This window comes from Salmo salar, chromosome ssa13 (genome assembly GCF_905237065.1).
Source record: "Salmo salar chromosome ssa13, Ssal_v3.1, whole genome shotgun sequence".
NCBI lineage: Eukaryota > Metazoa > Chordata > Actinopteri > Salmoniformes > Salmonidae > Salmo > Salmo salar.
This window is the reverse complement of record NC_059454.1, coordinates 42,148,761-42,168,013: the sequence shown is the minus strand read 5'-3', so window position 1 is coordinate 42,168,013 and position 19,253 is coordinate 42,148,761. Positions and strand designations below refer to the sequence as shown.

Genomic DNA, 19,253 nt, shown 5'->3' with positions numbered 1-19,253 from the left:
AGCTATCAGCAGATAGTTCAGACCTGTGAATCACAATTCAGGAAAAGAACACAGAGGTTTATGATCATATTTCCCCCAGACTTATATTTACTCTCATGTAAATACATATCATACAGCACTTTTTCAGACAAATGGAAATATCTAATGGGAATTTTTATGGGACAAACTCCTGCTTATGCCCAAACAGATACATTCACACACAGAGGCTGCATACACACAGACATATAGTATATGCACACATTCATGCCTCATGCATGCAATCAGTGTGTGTGTGCATACGAGTATCTGTTTGTGTTAGTAAGAGAGGTATTTCTCTCCCAGCTATTTTCTTTTTTGACAGTTACAAAACTGGCCAAATGTGGTGTTGGTGAGGTGTGAAAGAGACGGGTCTAATTCGACCACCATGTGTTTTCACCATGTCTGGAGGCTCTCTATTTGTTTCTACAAATGTTTTCAAAGTGAATCGGTGTCTATTCCTGCCAATCAACATGAGCTTATAACACTGTGTGTAAGTGTGGACAGAAATTGACTCCAGTCGGGCTGTCCCTTCATCTACAATGTCAATGCCTCAGTTACTGTATCTGTCTGGCTGGTGTTGACCAAACTCCAGAGACATAATACTCCCTCCATGCCCCAGTCAGTCTGGCCATGAAGAGCTGGTTATTTTTAACACTGTAGAAGAGGGTTGTTTAAGTATCAGAGACTGGGTGGGTAGAAGAGAGAGCGAGAGGGACAGAGAGAGAGAGTGCTGAGCCCCTCTCCCGGTCTTCTTCTCTGTCCCTACTCTGTCTATTCCTATCCAGCCGCTGTGGGACAATTCCTAATCGCTTGGCTCGCTTTGATAGGAGCATCCAACCAGCAGACAGTGTGTGTGCACTGAAGAAATAAGCAGATAAATTGGGACAGCTCAATAATTGATATAAGGCCGCTGTCTAAAGAGACTACCGGTAAGCAGACACTAACAGTCTTCAGGACAGAGCAGAGAGCATAGTACAAGCAAAGGGCCAGGCGATAACAGCAGAGAGAGATCGAGCTATATATAGCAGTTTGCCAAATGCATCCTGGATGGACCTGACCACGTCATTTAGGAGAGTGAGTGGAGGTATATCTCACTTAGATGAAATTATTTTTCACTGAATACTCTAATAGGTCTTTGCCCAAAATAGAAATGTAAATGTAAGTGCCCTGATAGACCTACAATCTATGACAAATAGTCCAGTCAGGTAAATTATCTGCCCGAATGAATAAATTGTAGGCTATAGAAATTATTTTAAGAAAGCAATGCCTAACATCAATGCAGTCAGAATATGAAACGTAGTCTGCAGCACTGACAACTCAATCAGTGTTGAGAGTCGGATCGGGTCTTCTACCCCCAACAAAGGGTCTGAAACGGGTCTTCGGCTAAACCACAGAAAGCCCTCCCCTTTAAAATCGACGCACCGCCCTTTAATTCCGCCGCCTGTAGCACTTCAACAGGCTGGCTGGCAGCGGCTATATGGTTTGTGGTTATGTTTAGGTCTGGCCGTGGTGTTGACAATACCACACTCCGAATGCGATGGGAATGCTGACGGAATGGCTTTAAAACGAATTATACTCACGTTACTGGCCCTGTCTGGGTTAGCCATCGGTGATGGTAAGTGAAATAGCTACATGTGCCGTCTTTGGATTTTGACTTCGTGGTTTTTTTTGTTTGTTTAACAGGAGGGTGGCTTGCCTAGCTGGCATCGCCTGTCGATCATCATGGCGTTTGCCTGTCTGGGATTTGTAAACCACTGCTAGTTAGCTTACAAATCACATTTTACACATTGTACCTAGCGCTGCTGGTTAAACTCGTTGAATAACACCGCCGGAGGTATACGGCCCGTGTGTTTGTCATCCGGTAGCTCACATGCTCATGTTACGTTAACTAAATAGAAAATGTGATTTTTTTTTTTAACGTGTCGAACAAAACATCTTTGCGTCTGACGCGAGCTAACGTTAGCTGGCTAGCTAATTTGTTATCCAGGTGTGCACGAAAGGGCCAGCGATGTAACGTTAGTGTTTGTTGAGAGCTTGTGAATTTCAATATCGCTTTATTTGTGTCCAGATGGGTATACTACAGAGCAGGATCAATGAGTTAGCCAGCTTACTTGCCTACATATTCTGAAATAAATATTGGGGTTTTTCTTTGGGGGGGGGGGGTCTTGAGGTGGGCATGGTCGGATTGAGGGTTTCCCAAACGGTCCTGCGGCCTCTCCTGGATTCACGTTTTGTTTTTTGCCCTAGCACTACACAGCTTTTTCAAATAATCAACGCTGATTGATGAATTGGTTATCTGTATCGGCTGTGTAACATTAGTGTTAGGGCAAAAACCAAAACGTGCACCTAAGGGGGGCCCCAGGACCGAGTTTGGGGAAACCCTGGTCTAATTGACCCAACAACTCAAAACGTTCCTAATGAACCAGAAAATCAATATTCTAGTTTTTTTTTTAACTGGCTAACTCATTGATCCTGCTTTGTAGTGTACCCCTCTGGAAGGAGGCCACACGTTTCTGTTGATGTTAGTTATCTGTCTGTGGCTGTGTTATGCTTTATAGTGTTTACAAAACAATCAAGTGGCGATTAGAGTAACGTTAGCTGTGTGTCTGTGTGTGTCATTAGCTCTTCCACGGAAGACAAAGTGAAAGACCACATTTACAGACCTTTTTAGATCTTTGATTTGTCTGCATCTATTAGTTATCAAAACCGAAGTCATTTAGCTAGCCAATATCCTTCAACCAAGAGAACTGGACAGAAAAAAATTCTGATTTATATCCAGATGTGGTACTTAAAAAAACAAAACAAGTTAACACGTTGTGAATCTAATAAATCTATTTGTCACATGCTTTGTAAGCCACGGGTGTAGACTAACAGTGAAACACTTACTCACGGGTCCTTTTCAAACAATGCAGAGTAAAAGATAAAATAGAAATCGTGGCGCAAGGAATAAATACACAGTGAATATGGTCTCCGCATAAGTGTCTCTGTGTTACAGGAGTAGTAAAAAGACCAGCGTGCGCTATCCAAGTGGAAGCAGGCAAGGGTGCGCTGGCACAGCAGGCGGGAGGCTAGGCCGACTCTGTACTAGCTACTTTGATAGTTAGCACCCTTGCCCTCGCCATCATTAACAGAACTGTGGGAAAACAGTGCCCAATAGGCAGAGGATGCTGTTTACCAGTGTATGGCTAGCTAGCCACTGTTGTCACCCCGCCCCTTCTGTGGGGTTTATGTCAGCTGGCATCCAACGTTATTGTGCATTAATTCCACCTACTGTACTGGAGCGCCTCCCGCAAGATAAAAATTGACCAACAGAAGTATAAAGAGGGGTCCCCCCCCCCTGTCTTCTCAGAGCAGCTGTTGACCAGATCCAAAATGGTGGTCATCTGTAGCTCAGTTGGTAGGGCAAGGTGCCAGGATAGTGTTTGTTTCCCTGGATCACCCATACATATGTCGCTTTGGATGAAAGTTGCTAAATGGCATACTATGATAAATGAATACATCTGGATTGGAATTTGGCATATGGTGTACCTAGTCTGTAGCTACTCGCTAGACCTGTTTGTGCCTGTGTACTGGGTTATTTGTGCTTAACTTTTTGAAAGGGTAAAGTATGTTCAATTAAACTTCTGGAAGAAGCTGGTGTTTCTTTCTTTAGATTGAAAATCATTGCACGTTATTCCACTTGGGGCATTTAAATGGAATAGTGGCGGGGAGTGTCTGGCCAGCTCCCAGTCATTTCTCTCTGTGTGATCTATTCTCTACATGTAAAAACATTTCCCTTGTTGCAACTTGCCACTCACAGAAACTGAAAACAATGACTGAGAAAGTTAACACTATCTGCCCATGTCAATAACCTCTTGTCTGCTGCCACCCATTAGTTTAGTTATGTTAAGTGACTCATTCCTCTTCCAAGAATCAGAGCTACATCCCTCCCTCATCCGGCCTGGTTCAGATAAGAACATGATCCACGTTGATTTGTCACCTTTTCCCTCACTATTCACATGTTATAGGTAAAACTTTTTTTTTTTTTTACTGTTGAAGTGAGATGGCGGGAGGGTTAAATGGACGAGCTCAGGGATTGAACCCTGGTCTCACCACTAAACCAAACTCCAGAACTTGTCTTGTTTTTAAAGATGACTTTATGGGAACGTATGACTGGGACAGAGCGGGATGCACCGGAGTTGACCGTTTTGACTGGGGTAGTCAAATGTAGCACTTCAAGGACTAGTAAGTTCTCTAGTACCAGTGAGAGTGGAGGTTTCTCTGGCTCAGGGTTTCAGGTTGTGTCCAGCTGGGCTGCTGTGTGAAGAGGGGCCAATGCTGCTCAGCCTGGAGCCAGACTTTCACACCACAAAATGGATTATGCTGTAACAAAGCTGAAACGAAAACCTGACAAACGCAAAGGTCGTGCTAGCCACCTAGTAAAAAGTTGGACGAAGACCTCCGCTTAACTCTGGACCCTGACGCCAGCTCCCCTCTAATCAGGACTGCTTTAGACCTGGGACACCAGGTGTGTGAATTCACTTATCAAGTTGGACAGAAAGCCAGCAGGCTCTGGAACTGGTAGGGTAAGAGTTGAATACCCCTGGACTAGGACTACTACTGGTGGGTTATCTGGTCTGTGACAGTTCGTCTTTACTCACAGGGTCGCCATGGCTCACAGGTTGCCAGTTTAGTTTCCCGTTGATGACATTGGAGCTGACCAATCATTAGCCTCGTCGTTATGAAGCTGACATGCCTTTTGTGACTTAACTAGGTGCCAGAATAAAATGGATGTGCAATGTGATATATGCACTGTCTGAGCCACAGATACACTGCCGTGAGGCAGGGCGCAACTCTCCTGCTTTCTCTCCCCTCTTACTCTTTCCTTTGCTTTCTCTCATCTCCTGTGTCTCTCATCTCCTGTGTCTCTCAATCTCTCTACCCCCCTTTCACATACTATAGCCTATAGTGGACCTGACTGACCCATCGCAGACTTAACATCGAGAAGATATGTCGTCTCACTTACAGTTCCTTCAGAAAGTATTCACACCCCTTGACTTATTCCACATTGTGTTACAACCTGAATTCAAAGTGGATTAAATGTTTTCCACACCCATCTACACACGATACCCCATAATGACCAAGCTATCTTTTGCAAATTGACTGAAAATAAAATGCAGACCTACCTCATTTACATAAGTATTCACACCCCTTTGCTGTGACACCTTAAATTGAGCTCAGGTGCATCCAATTTCCTTTGATCATCCTCCTTGATGTCACTACAACTTGATTGGAGTCCACCTGTGGCCAGTTCAATTGTTTGGATATGATTTAGAAAGACACAAGGTCCCACAGTTGACAGTGCATCAGTGGAGGCTGGTGGGATTAGCTATAGGAGGACGGGCTCATTGTAATGCCTGGAATGAAACAAAGTCAAACGGGGTTTCCAATGCATTTCTCCTTTGCCAAGATAATCCATCCACCTGACAGGTGTGACATATCAAGAAGCTGATTAAACAGCATGATCATTGCACAGGTGCACCATGTGCTGGGGACAATAAGTCGGCTCCTAAAATGTGCCGTTTTGTCACACAACACAATGCCACAGTTGTCTCAAGTTATGAAGGAGCATGCAATTGGCATGCTGACTGCAGGAATGTCCACCAGAGCTGTTGCCAGAGAATTGAATGTTCATTTCTCTACCATAAGCCGTGTTGGTAATTTTAGAGAATTTGGCTGTACGTCCACAACCGCAGACCATGTGGAACCACGCCAGCCCAGGACCTCCACATCCAACTTCTTCACCTGCGGGATCATCTGAGACCAGCCACCAGGACATCTGATGAAACTGAGGTGTATTTGTCTAATAAAACAGTTTTGTGGGGGAAAAACTCATTCTGATTGGCTGGGCCTGGCTTCCAAGTTGGTGGGCCTGCCCAGTTATGTGAAATCCATAGATTAGGGCCTAATTAATTTATTTCAATTGACTGATTTCCTTATGAACTGTAACTCAGTAAAATCTTTGAAATGTTACATTTTATTTTTGTTTACTAGAGCTACATTTTCTAAACAAGTTTTCACTGTCATTATGGGGTATTGTGTGAGACGGGAAAAAAATCTCTTTAATTCAGGCTGTGGATTTTTAATTCAAATGTGGATTTGGTTGACGATCACTTTAACTCTACCTACATGTACATATTACCTCGTCTAACCGGTGGCTTTGTACCGGTACCCCCTGTGTATATAGCCGCGCTATTGTTATTTTACTGCTGCCAACAACAACAACGCCGTTAAGAAAAGTGTTAAGGGCTTGTAAGTAAGCGTTTCACTGTGAGGTCTATACCTGTATTCGGCGTGTGTGACAAATACAATTTGATTAAGTCAAGGGGTATGAATTCTTTCTGAAGGCACTGTATGCGTCCTTCTGCTGCCCACTGTGCCAGTATCTTATAGGGCTACACAGCTAGTCTGGCTTCTGTTTCAGGGTTTGCCTGAGGTGCTTAAAGTACTTGAAATGTTTTTTTTTCGTGCTGTGGTTGCCACCCACACTGCCAGGCAGGTACAGAACTGACTGATTAGGTGTTGGTAAAGGTCACATCAGTAGCTAAAATGCTGGGTAAATGTAGATTGAAACCTGCCTTTTGTGCGTATGGAACATTTCTGGGATTTTTATTTCAGCTCATGAAACACTGGAACCAACCAACCCACACCGTGTCAGGTGCAAAAATGCATCGGTCTTTGGCATTGCAAGCATGGGTGAATCGTCCCTGAAGAGCCACATGAAAGGGGAAAGGCAACACAGCATCCTGCGCTGGCGCCAGTTCTACATAGTGATTTGTTTTCTCTGCATCAACCTCCAACCCCTATTTTGATATATCCGATTGATAGTTAGTTTTGTTCCATCGCTGCAACTCCTGTACGGACTCGGGGACAGGCGAATGTCGAGAGCATTGGTGTGAACCCGGAAGCCAGCCGCACCAATGTGTCGGAGGAAACACCGTACAACTGGCGACCGTGTCAGCGTGCATGCTCCCGGCCCACCACAGGATTCGCTAGAGTGCGATTGGACAAGGACATCCAGGCTGGCCAACCCCCTCCCCTAACCCGGACAACACTGGGCCAATTGTGCGTCGCCTCATGGGTCTCACTGTCGCGGCCGGCTGCGACACAGCCCGGGTTCGAACTGGGATCTGTAGTGATGCCTCAAGCACTGCAGTGCCTTAGACCACTCCGCCACTCGGGAGGCCCTCCCAGAGGTTTTTTGCCAATCGCATCATTCACAGCGAGCCTGCGATATTCCGGTTTATCAAGCAGCAGCCGTGCTCCGCCATTCTGGTGGACGTTCACGTGCCGTTTTCCTCACACAGCGCCCTTCTCCCGACTAAAGCTGCCAGTCGGAAGCAAGACTCTTTTTCTAGCTATTAAGTAGTAATGTCCAATAAAACATTTTTTTTAAATAAATAAAAACTGTCACTAAGCTGGAATTGTGAGTTAATGCGAAGAGGAAATGTGTGTTCACCATAAGGCATATCCCAAAATTCTGCTCATCACTACTCAAATTACAAAATCAACAGCACTAACACATGTATGTAGTGAAACGTGTGTATTATTGAGTAGAACTTGCAAGTAGAGGTCGACTGATTTTATGGTTTTTCAACGCCGATACCGATTTAATGGAGGACCAAAATAAGCTGATGCCATTATTTTATTTTATATATATATATATTTTTTTCTTCTTTGTAATAATGACAATTACAACAATACTGAATGAACACTTATTTTAACTTAATATAATACATCAATAAAATCAATTTAGCCTCAAATAAATAATGAAACATGTTCAATTTGATTTAAATAATGCAAAAACAAAGTGTTGGAGCAGAAAGTAAAAGTGCAATATGTGCCATGTAAAAAAGCTAACGTTTAAGTTCCTTGCTCAGAACATATGAAAGCTGGTGGTTCCTTTTAACATGAATCTTCAATATTCCCAGGTAAGATGTTTTAGGTTGTAGTTATTATAGGACTATTTCTCTCTCTATACGATTTGTATTTCATATGACTATTGGATGTTCTTATAGGCATTTTAGTATTGCCAGTGTAACAGTATAGCTTCCGTCCCTTTCCTCGCTCCTACCTGGCCTCGAACCAGGAACACATCGACAACAGCCACCCTCGAAGCAGCGTTACCCATGTAGAGGAAGAGAAAAAAACTACTCCAAGTCTCAGAGCGAGTGACGTTTTGAAACGCTATTAGCGCGCACCCGGCTAACTAGCTAGCCATTTCACATGGGTTACACCAGCCTAATCTTGGGAGTTGATAGGCTTGAAGTCATAAACACCGCAATGCATTGCGAAGGGCTGCTGGCAAAATGTACGAAAGTGCTATTTTGAATGAACGCTTAGGAGCCTGCTGGTGCCTACCACCGCTCAGTCAGACTGCTCTATCAAATCATAGACTTAATTATAACATAACACACAAACACGAGCCTTAGGTCATTAATATGCTCAAATCCAGAAACTATCATCTCAAACAAAACGTTATTCCTGTTACACTGCACAACCTTCAGTTGTGCAATATAAGTGTTAATTACCCAAAGTGTTGCATATACCCTGACTGCGTGCAATGAATGCAAAATGACAATTTCACCTGGTTAATATTGCCTGCTAACCTGGATTTCATTTAGCTAAATATGAAGGTTTAAAAATATATACTTCTGTGTATTGATTTTAAGAAAGGCATTGATGTTTATGGTTAGGTACAGTCGTGCAACAATTGTGCTTTTTTTTGCAAATGCGCTTTTGTTAAATCATCCCCATTTGGCGAAGTCGGCTGTCTTTGTTAGGAATAAATAGTCTTCACAGTTCGCAACGAGCCAGGCGGCCCAAACTGCTGCATATACCCTGACTCTGTTTGCAAGAGAAGTGACACATTTTCCCTAGTTAAAAGAAATTCATGTTAGCAGGCAATATTAACCTGTCTGGGAACGTGGGACGCTTGCGTCCCACCCTAGTCAACAGCCAGTGGAATCGCGTCGCGCGAAATACAAAACCTCAAATGCTATAACTTCAATTTCTCAAACATAGGACTATTTTACACCATTTTATAGATACACCTCTCCTGAATCGAACCACATTGTCCGATTTCAAAAAGGCTTTACAGCAAAAGCAAAACATTTAGATTATGTTAGGAGAGTACCCTGCCAAAAAAAAATCACACTGCCATTTTCAAAGCAACTACATGCATCACAAATACCCAAAACACAGCTAAATGCAGCACTAACCTTTGACAATCTTCATCAGATGACACTCCTAGGACATCATGTTACACAATACATGCATTTTTTTTGTTCGATAAAGTTCATATTTATATATAAAAACTGCATTTTACAACGGCAAATGACGTTCAGAAAATATTTTCCCTCAAATGCTTCCGGTGAATCAGCGCTACAATTTACAAAATTACTATTCGAAAACATTGTTAAAATTTAATATTGTCATTCAAAGAATTATAGATTAACATCTCGTGAATGCAACCGCATTGCCAGATTTAAAAATAACTTTACTGGGAAATCACACTTTGCAATAAACGACGTGGTATGCTCAGAAAAATAGGCTAGGCGACACATGTTAGCGCCATCTTGGAACCATCTAAAATCAAATATACTATTGTAAATATTCCCTTACCTTTGATTATCTTCATCAGAAGGCACTTCCAGGAATTCCCAGGTCCACAACAAATGTAGTTTTGTTTGAAAAAGTTAATAATTTATGTCCCAATAGTTCCTTCTTGTTAGCGTGTTCCGAAGGCTACTCATAATGTACTGTAGCGCGCGGGACTTGTCGTCACGAATGTGCAAAAAATATATATTTACATTCGTTCAAACATGTCAAACGTTGTATAACAAATCTTTAGGGCCTTTTTCAACCAGAGCTTCAATAATATTCAAGGCGGACGATTGCATTGTCTTTACTAAACGTTTCGGAACAAAAGGGTTCCCATGTGCGCCCGCGTCATAGTAGTAATGGCCCTTCCCCTGTGACCAACTTCCCAAGCCTCTCTTTGGGTCAGTTTCTACCATAGAAGACTCAAACCACTTTGTAAAGACTGTTGACATCTAGTGGAAGCCTTAGGAAGTGCTAAATGATTAACAAGTCCCTGTGTGTTTCACTGGCAAAGGCTTGTGTGGAATCACTTCATCAGATTTCCACTTCCTGTTAGGATTTGTCTCAGGGTTTTGACTGCCATATGAGTTCTGTTATACTCAGACACCATTCAAACAGTTTTAGTAACTTTAGTGTTTTCTATCAAAATCTACTAATTATATGCATATTCTAGTTACTGGGCAGGAGTAGTAACCAGATTAAATCGGGTATGTTTTTTTATCCGGCCATGCAAATACTGCCCCCTATCCCCAACAGGTTAACTAATATGCAGGTTTAAAAATGTATACTTGTGTATTGATTTTAAGAAAGGCATTGATGTTTATGGTTGGAGCAACGTGTACCTAAGCGATTATATGCAACGCAGGACAGGCTAGATAAACTAGTAATATCATCAACCATGTGTAGTTAACTAGTGATTATGATTGATTGATTGTTTTTTATAAGATAAGTTTAATGCTAGCTAGCAACTTAACTTAGCTTCTTATTGCATTCGCGTAACCTCATGGAGTGCAATGTAAAGCAGGTGGTTAGAGCGTTGGACTAGTTAACCGTAAGGTTGCAAGATTGAATCCCTGAGCTGACAAGGTAAAAATCTGTCATTCTGCCCCTGAACAAGGCAGTTAACCCACCGTTCCTAGGCCGTCATTGAGAATGTGTTCTTAACTGACTTGCCTAGTTAAATAAAGGTCTAAAAAAAAAATGTTTTTGCCAAATCGGCATCCATAAATTCCGATTGTTATGAAAACTTGAAATCGGCCCTAATTAATAGGCCATTCCGATTAATCGGTCGACCTCTACTTGTAGTCATGAATAGTAAGTTCTTTTTTTTTTCGAGGTTGTGGCAACATACTGCCATCTGATGGCGACTAGAAACAATTGCATAATAGGAACTACTTAAAATTGATGGTCCTTGAAAATAAATATTAGTGCTTTGAAAAGTATTTGAAAGGCCTTGAATTTGACTTGCCACTGTCTGTACGAACCCTTTTTCCTTGTTGCAGAACGAAGCGTTGTGGTTTAATGGGCTCTATTTCCTGCTAGTATTATGTACCTCTTGTAACCACTGGAAACAAGACCGGACCACTGCTGTCCTTGCCTCATGTAATCACAGAGAACATTCATTTGGTACAGCCAATAAGGAAAAATCCCTTTTTCCTTGGCTGAACTGTAAACAGAATAGGATTTGGTGTGCTGCTGAACTAGCCATTCGGGTGCTGGTGTGTGTGTGTGAAAGCTGTTTCATGTCCTAATGATGTTATGGAAATGAAAGGGAGCACATAGTCAGATTCCAACATGTACATGCCTGTCTACCAGATCAGAGCCAAGGGAATGTACAGGAACCGAGCTGCTTGGGAGTCACTGGGTTCAGGAAAGGTTTGCAGATAGGACCGTTTTTCTGCTTTTACGTCGTGTCTGTGTTTAACGTGTGGTGTGTGACTTAAGATATGGTCTGGGGCTTCCTATACATTTAATTATGTGCATATGAGGTAGTTGAATTCTGGTTTTTACGTTGTGTGTGTGCTTTGTCTCACGTTCTGTTGTGGGTCTATTAGTCCGCGTCGGGCCCACTGAGGGCTGAGTGAGAGTAGCTTTCCTCCCTTAATCACCAGGCTAATAACCTCAATGTGTGTGTGTGTGTGTGTGTGTGTGTGTGTGTGGTGAAGGTTCTAGCCTGGATCCACTAGGGGTGAGTGTAGCTTAACGACCATAACGACCGGGCCCCTCTAAATGTCCTCCAGCACAGAGAGCCCTGGAGGCTGAGAGGCCTAATCGCAGCCACAGACTGTCTGGCCTCTCACTGACCTGTGGACATGATCACTTAAGTACAAATTCAGAAATATGATTCGGTGGTCATTAGCCTTATGTTATGTGTTTATTGCAGTGTCTGTGTGTCACAGTGCAGTGGACTCCTATGGAGGAGCTGAACATGATACCCACCTTCCACTGCACTGCCGTTAGTCTCCAATCAGTACACATTTCAGAGAACACCTTGAATAGTATGGCTGCACTTATACTCACGTAGACAGACGTACAGAGGGTTAGGCAGGTACTAGTGGGCTATGCTGTTTGGAATTGGATGTAATCTGACCCTGTGATGGAGACCAATGTAATGACTTTCCTCCTTCCTCCCAGTATTGATAAAGGCTGAAGTGTGTGTGTACGTTTTTTTTCTGTCTGGTGGCGTCTGCTTGTCTTGATCAGCCCTCTGTCTGGTAGCTAACTGTATCTAATTTCAGCTAGTGCAGTTTGGGTAATGGTGCTCACACACAGTCTGTCTGCTCTGCTGTGCTGTTTAGCCCCCAGAATTCTTTGCTGGTGTGTAACAGTCCCATGCCAAACAGGCTTAGGCTAAACATTTTCCACTGACATCATACTCATTCTTGAGGTTTACTGTTGGAACTGACTGATTCACCATATGCACATGAACACAAGCACTGTGAGTGTCGGCGTCTGACACACAACACACAGTCACTGCAACAATGTTTGTGTTAAACCCATTTCTGTGGTTTTGGAGTCTGTCTCCCACAAAGCTCTTTCCTGAACCAGACCTGGGTTCTAACACTTTGACATTTTTCAAATACTTTTAGCGTTTGCTTCCGCTTGCCTGGAGTGCCAAATGGGTGGGGTTTGCAGTTTTTTGACTATTCTATTGGTCCATTGCACTAGGCAAGCTCAACCAAGCCCAGCTTAAGTATTTGGAATAATTTGGAATATTTTGAACCCAGGTCTGTCCTGAGCTCAGTGCAAATGAAGCAAGCACTGGTTATGGCAACAAAGTTTTATTCATCCCTCCCTTCACTGTGTTTGTCCCAAATGACACCCTGTTCCCTATGAAGTGCAACCGTTTTTACCAGAGCCCTTTTGGGCACTGGCCAAAAGTAGTGAACCGATCAAAAGGGGTGCACTTTATAGGGAATATGGGGCCATTTGGGATGTAGCCTATGTCTGCCCTTTCCTGCCGTTTGGAATGATAGGGTCTTAACACTTTGCTGTTAAACGGCTCCATCCAACCTGTATTCAGTCTAGACTGGGTTTTAATGATTGAATGTCACAGCTGGTTACTCTAGCTAGCTGCAGACCCCTCACAGCTGGGGGGGCTACATAACCCCCCTTCCCCACCCCCTTTACTTTCTCATCCCTTCCTATCTGTGCTCTTCCCCTGTCTCTGCCCACAGAAGATGAGATTTTCAGCAATTCCTCATAGGACACTGAAAGTTTGCATACATTTATAAAAAATAAAAAAAAATATGTAACCAACATGTTTTGTCAAATGCCTTCATCAAAGTATTTGATCTATTCTATCCCCAGAGCACAAGGTCTGGTGAGTGGATCATTCCTCCACCTCCTCCTCTCCATGCTTCCCTGCTCTTTGTTTAGCACAGAGCCAGTCCAATCCCCCCTCGTTTCCCTGTAATCTCAGCACAAAGGACCAGTGTAAGGACACCAATTATGTGCAGAGTTCACACCAACCAGCTCAACCCCCACAGTGTAGCTGACTGTCCCTCCCCTGGGAAGCCTGCTCTCTGAAAAGAGTCAGCTCTGTTTGAAAACTTTTGAAAGGAAATTAAATCATGAGCAAAAATGTTGTGCTCTGAGTTCTCTGCTCTGTTTCTTTTCTGACACATTTATAAATCTTGTTCGTATATTAGGCACACTGTGATGGGTTGTGGTATTCTGTCTATATGTAGGGCCATAGAAAATGTTTAAGGTTTTTTTAAAACATGATTCTGTTTAGTTTTACTTCAAATTCCGTTTTCTCCATTTTTGTTTTTCCTGGGTTTCAATTTTATTTATTTACTCAAAAGCACAATTATATATTTTTTTAAACAAAATTGAATGTTCTAAGTCCACAACAATGCTTAAACCAAGACTACTTGAGGTCTGGGGGAAAAATACAAGAAATAGATTTTTGGTTGTACTTATCCTTTAATGCAAGTGCACAGTATCCTTTAATGCAAGTGCACAGTATCCTTTAATGCAAGTGCACAGTATCCTTTAATGTTTGGTTAGCAATGTTGCTGTTTTGATATGTGTGAAATTTGCACACCAATATTTGAATGTGACGCTAGCTATGAACCTCAATCAACCTAAACTTTGATTAAAGGCACCATTTGTGTTGACTGAATTAAACTGTGTCCTTTTCCCACTGAAGGATGTAAAGATGCATACATAACATTGTACATTTGGCATGTAATATGCTACAAATTGGATTATGTTATCTTTTAACATTATAATTGTCATATTGTAGCTAATGGCTCACGTTCTATAAGATAAATTGCACAATCCTCCACCTCCATGCCATTGACCTTCTGATTTAGTCTCTGCATTCTAAAGTAATTCTCAGCAAATAAACGAGGTAGAATTCCAACGCTCCCCACACCCCATTGTTTTCATTCTTTGAATGTTTAATTGGCCAAAACATTTTTCGGCTTATTGTCATAGAATACAAATGGTTGGATTTTCACTAAGCAATTTCCTGTAAGAAAAAAATGTGCTGTTCCCCCTAGATCATATATACATTATCTATCATTTTAACTTGGTAACGCGTGGCTAGCTCAACAATATGCAAACAAGGTGAGTTTAGCTATTCGCTGCTTCAGATGTACAATGACTTGGTGACGCATGCCATTATGATCATCTGGGTTCACCTGGCTGATATCCTGAGACTGGACAAATACAGGGCCTTCAGAAAGCATTCACACCTTGACTTTTCCCAAATTTTGTTGTGTTACAGCTGAATTTAAAATGGATTAAATTGAAATTCTGCCGCTGCCTACACACAATACCCCGTAATGTCAAAGTGGAATTGTATTTTTACAAATAAATGAAAAGTCAATATGTTTTCAACCCCTTTTTATGGCAAGCCTAAATACGTTTACGAGTAAACATTTTTCTTTAAGTCAAATAAGAAGTTCCATATACTCACTCTGTGCAATAATATTGTTCAACATATTTTTTTTTTTTTATGACTACCTCATCTCTGTACCCCACACATAATTCTGTAATGTCCCCAAGTCGAGCAGTGAATTTCAAACACCCATTCAATCACAAAGACCAGGGAGGTTTTCCAATGCCTCAAAGGTAATAATGAGCAGACATTGTATTCACCATGCTCAAAGGGATATTCAATGTGTTGGATTTGACCCAAACACAATGTATCACTGAGTACGACTTTTCATATTTTCCAGAATGGTGGTGGTTTCATCATGTTATGGGTATGGTTGTCATCGGCAAGGACTAGGGAGTTTTTTTTAGATAAAAATACCATCTGTTGAAGATAGTATCTCTTCTCATTCCTGTTGGCCAGTCATAAGGCTAGGGAGTCTGTAGCATAGCAACCCATATTTTCTCCCTCCCTTAGTTAAAGGCTGGTCCCCTCTTTTGAGTGGATATTTTCCCTGATGTTTTAAACTTCTGTAAACTGTGTGTATGGGACAGTCATCACATTGGGCTATTAACCACGGTTTCTGGGTAGGGTAGGTTTTAATAGTCAGTGGGTACAGCATCGCCAATGCACTTCCTTATAAACTCACTCAGTCAGCGTACAGATCGATGGTGTTCTGAGGCTGACCGGAACATATCCCAGTCCGCGTGATCAAAACGATCTTGAAGCATGGATTCCGATTTGTCAGACCAGCGTTGAACGGTTCTTGTCACTGGTACATCCTGTTTGAGTTTCTGCCTATAAGACGGTAGGAGCAAGATGGCGTTGTGGTCGGATTTGCCGACCACAACGCCGATAGAATGCTGATAGAATTTAGGTAGCCTTGTTCTCAAATTTACTTTGTTAAAATCCCCAGCTACAATAAATGCAGCCTCAGGATAGATGGTTTCCAGTTTACATAGAGTCCAGTGAGTTCCTTGAGGGCCGTCGTGGTGTCTGCTTGAGGTGGAATGTACAAGATTTGATTTAAAAACTTGGCAGTAGTCTTGTTCCGGGTCCTTCGCCCTGCCTCAGTTTAGCTAAATAGTTTAAATATGTTCCATTAGGTTTCAGTATAGGATGTGGCACTGGGTTGTTTTTTCTCTCTATCAAAGCCTGTTGCTTCATCTGTGTAATCTGCAGGAAATTCCGTGTCTGTGATTGCGTGTGAACTGCAGTGAACTTGGACATGCTCCACTAGGAGTTACTGGCACTTCCCCGTCTGTCCCTGGCTCCAAGAGCAGTCCACATGCTGTTGCTGACGAGAATGACTGACTGAATGACAAGAAACTGCACACGCTGCTGCTGACATGAAATGGCAAGACATCGACTCATTCCACTTCCGCTTTCCTCAAAACGCTGTTTCAACAACACACACACACACACACACACAGTGCATTCGGAAAGTATTCAGACCCCTTGACTACTTTTTTTGGTTACGTTACAGCCTTATTCTAAAATGGATGAATTCCTTCCCCCCCTTCACTCTACATACAATACCCCATAATGACAAAGCAAAACAGGTTTTTAAAAACAGAAATCACATTTCAAGTATTCAGTACATTGTTGAAGCAACTTTGGAAGTGATTACAACCATGAGTCTTCTTGGTTATGACGCTACAAGCTTGGCACATGTATTTGGGGAGTTTCTGCCATTCTGCTCTGCAGATCCTCTCAAAATTAGCCTTTCTGGCCAATTTCAAGCGGGCTGTCATGCCTTTTTTACTGAGGAATGGCTTCCATCTGGCCACTCTACCATAGGCTTGATTGGAGTGCTGCAGAGATGATTGTCCTTCTGGAAAGTTCTCCCATCTCCAAGGAACTCTGGAGCTCTGTCAGTGACCATCAGGTTCTTGGTCACCTCCTTGACCATGGCCCTTCTCCCTGATTGTTCAGTTTGGCCAGGCGGCTTCCAATCATGTAGAAACATCTCAAGGTTGATCAACAGAAACACGATGCAGCTGCGCTCAATTTAGTCTCATAGCAAAGGGTCTGAATACTTTTGCAACATGATGGAAGATGCTGCCAGAGAGAAAGGCTGCCATTTTATTTGGTCTTAACCAACTGTGCTATTTCCTTTTTTTTTTTTTTTTTTCATTGTTTAACTTATTTTGTACATAATGTTGCTGCTACCGTCTCTTATGACTGAAAAGAGCTTCTGGACATCAGAACAGTCATTACTCACCTCGAATTGGAGGAAGAATTTTTCTTTAATGAGTCGGACGGGAAGGATATTCTTCAAACAGGCCCTCGTTCGCTGGAGAAAGATTTAGCTGAAAGAGATTGAGGTTCCTTGTTAGGATCAGGTGGCTAATCTGCCTTTGCCATCTGTACTGTTAGCCAACGTTCAATCGCTGGAAAATTAAATGGACGAACTGAAAGCACGTATATCCTACCAACGGGACATTAACTATCTTATGTTTCACCGAGTCGTGACTAAACGACGACATTAATAACCTCTTGCATCTAGACGTTCCGCCAGCGGAACCCCTAGCCATCAGCCAATGGCATCGCATGGCACGAAGTACAAAACCAACTAAAATACCACAATTCAATTTTCTCAAACAACCAACTATTTTACACCATTTTAAAGGTAAGACTCTCGTTAATCTAACCACATTGTCCAATTTCAAAAAGGCTTTACAGCGAAAGCAAAACATAAGATTGTCAGGAGAAGTACCCAGGCAAAAATAGTCACACAGCCATTTTCAAAGCAAGCATATGTCACAAAAACCCAAACCACAGCTAAATGCAGCATTAACCTTTTGATCTTCATCAGATGACACTCCTAGGACATGTTATACAATACATGCATGTTTTGTTCAATCAAGTTCATATTTATATCAAAAACCAGCTTTTTACATTAGCATGTGATGTTCAGAACTAGCATACCCACCGAAAACTTCCGGTGAATTTACTAAATTACTCATGATAAACGTTGACAAAATACGTAAAATAATTAAGAATTATAGATACAGAACTCCTTTATGCAATCGCTATGTCCGATTTTAAAATAGCTTTTCGGCGAAAGCACATTTTGCAATATTCTGAGTACATAGCTCGGCCATCAAGGCTAGCTATTCAGACCCGCCAACGTCGGGGCAGCCTAAACTCAGAATTACTATTAGAAAAATTGGATTACCTTTGTTGTTCGTCAGAATGCACTGCCAGGACTTCTACTTCAACAACAAATGTTGTTTTGGTTCCAAATAATCCATAGTTATATCCAAATACCTCCATTTTGTTTGTGCATTCAGGTCACTATCCAAAGTGTAACGCGCAAGCGCATTTCGTGACAAAACGATGTCAAAATATTCCATTACCGTACTTCGAAGCATGTCAAACGCTGTTTAAAATACATTTTTTTAATGCTATTTTTCTTGTAAAATAGCGATAATATTCCAACCGGGCAACGTTGTATTCATTCAAAGAGTGAAAGAAAAAAAATGGAGAGGTCTCGAACGCGCACTGTCCCCATACAGTCCACTGACAAACAGAGCTCCTATACTTTGCCCAGAGACAGCAGACATCCCAATCCACTTTCTGGCGGCTTTAGAGAACCAATCGAAGACTTAGAAAGTGTCACGTAACAGCACAGATACTGTAATTTCGATAGAGAGGCAACAGAAGGACCACAAATTGTCAGACAGAGCACTTCTGCTTGGAATCTTCTCAGGGTTTTGCCTGCCATATGAGTTCTGTTATACTCACAGACACCATTCAAACAGTTTTAGAAACTTCAGTGTTTTCTATCCAAATCTACTACATAGTATGCATATTCTCGTTTCTGGGCAAGAGTAGTAACCAGTTTACATCGGGTACGTTTTTTTATCCGGCCGTGAAAATACTGCCCCCTATCCCAAACAGGATAACATACAGCTAGCTGGTGGGTTATACGCTATCGGCTGGATAGAACGACAGGCCGTCGCCCCGTGTCTTACCAGAGGCTATGTATATTAGTAAACAGCTGGTACATGATATCTAAGGAAGTCTCAATGTTTTGCTCGCATGATGTAGAGTATCTCATAAGCTGTAGACCACACTATCTACAGAGTTCATCTCTTTTTTTTATTTTATTTTTTTGTAGCTGTCTACATACCACCACAGACTGATGCTGGCACGAAAACCGGACTCGATGAGCTGTATACCGCCATAAGCAAACAGGAAA

General features: G+C 42.2%; 1 protein-coding gene across 2 annotated transcripts in view; it reads left to right on the top strand.

Annotated features, from left to right (window-relative positions):
- The first annotated feature begins 1,407 nt into the window (after positions 1–1,407).
- The window catches only part of acvr1ba (activin A receptor type 1Ba), a 33,846-nt gene continuing 16,000 nt past the window's right edge, over positions 1,408–19,253 (top strand). For both annotated transcript variants that reach the window (XM_014135872.2, XM_014135871.2), the window contains exon 1: positions 1,408–1,633. In XM_014135872.2, coding sequence (XP_013991347.1) covers positions 1,573–1,633 — 61 coding nt within the window. In that variant the 5' untranslated portion in view covers positions 1,408–1,572. The remainder of the gene's footprint in view (positions 1,634–19,253) is intronic.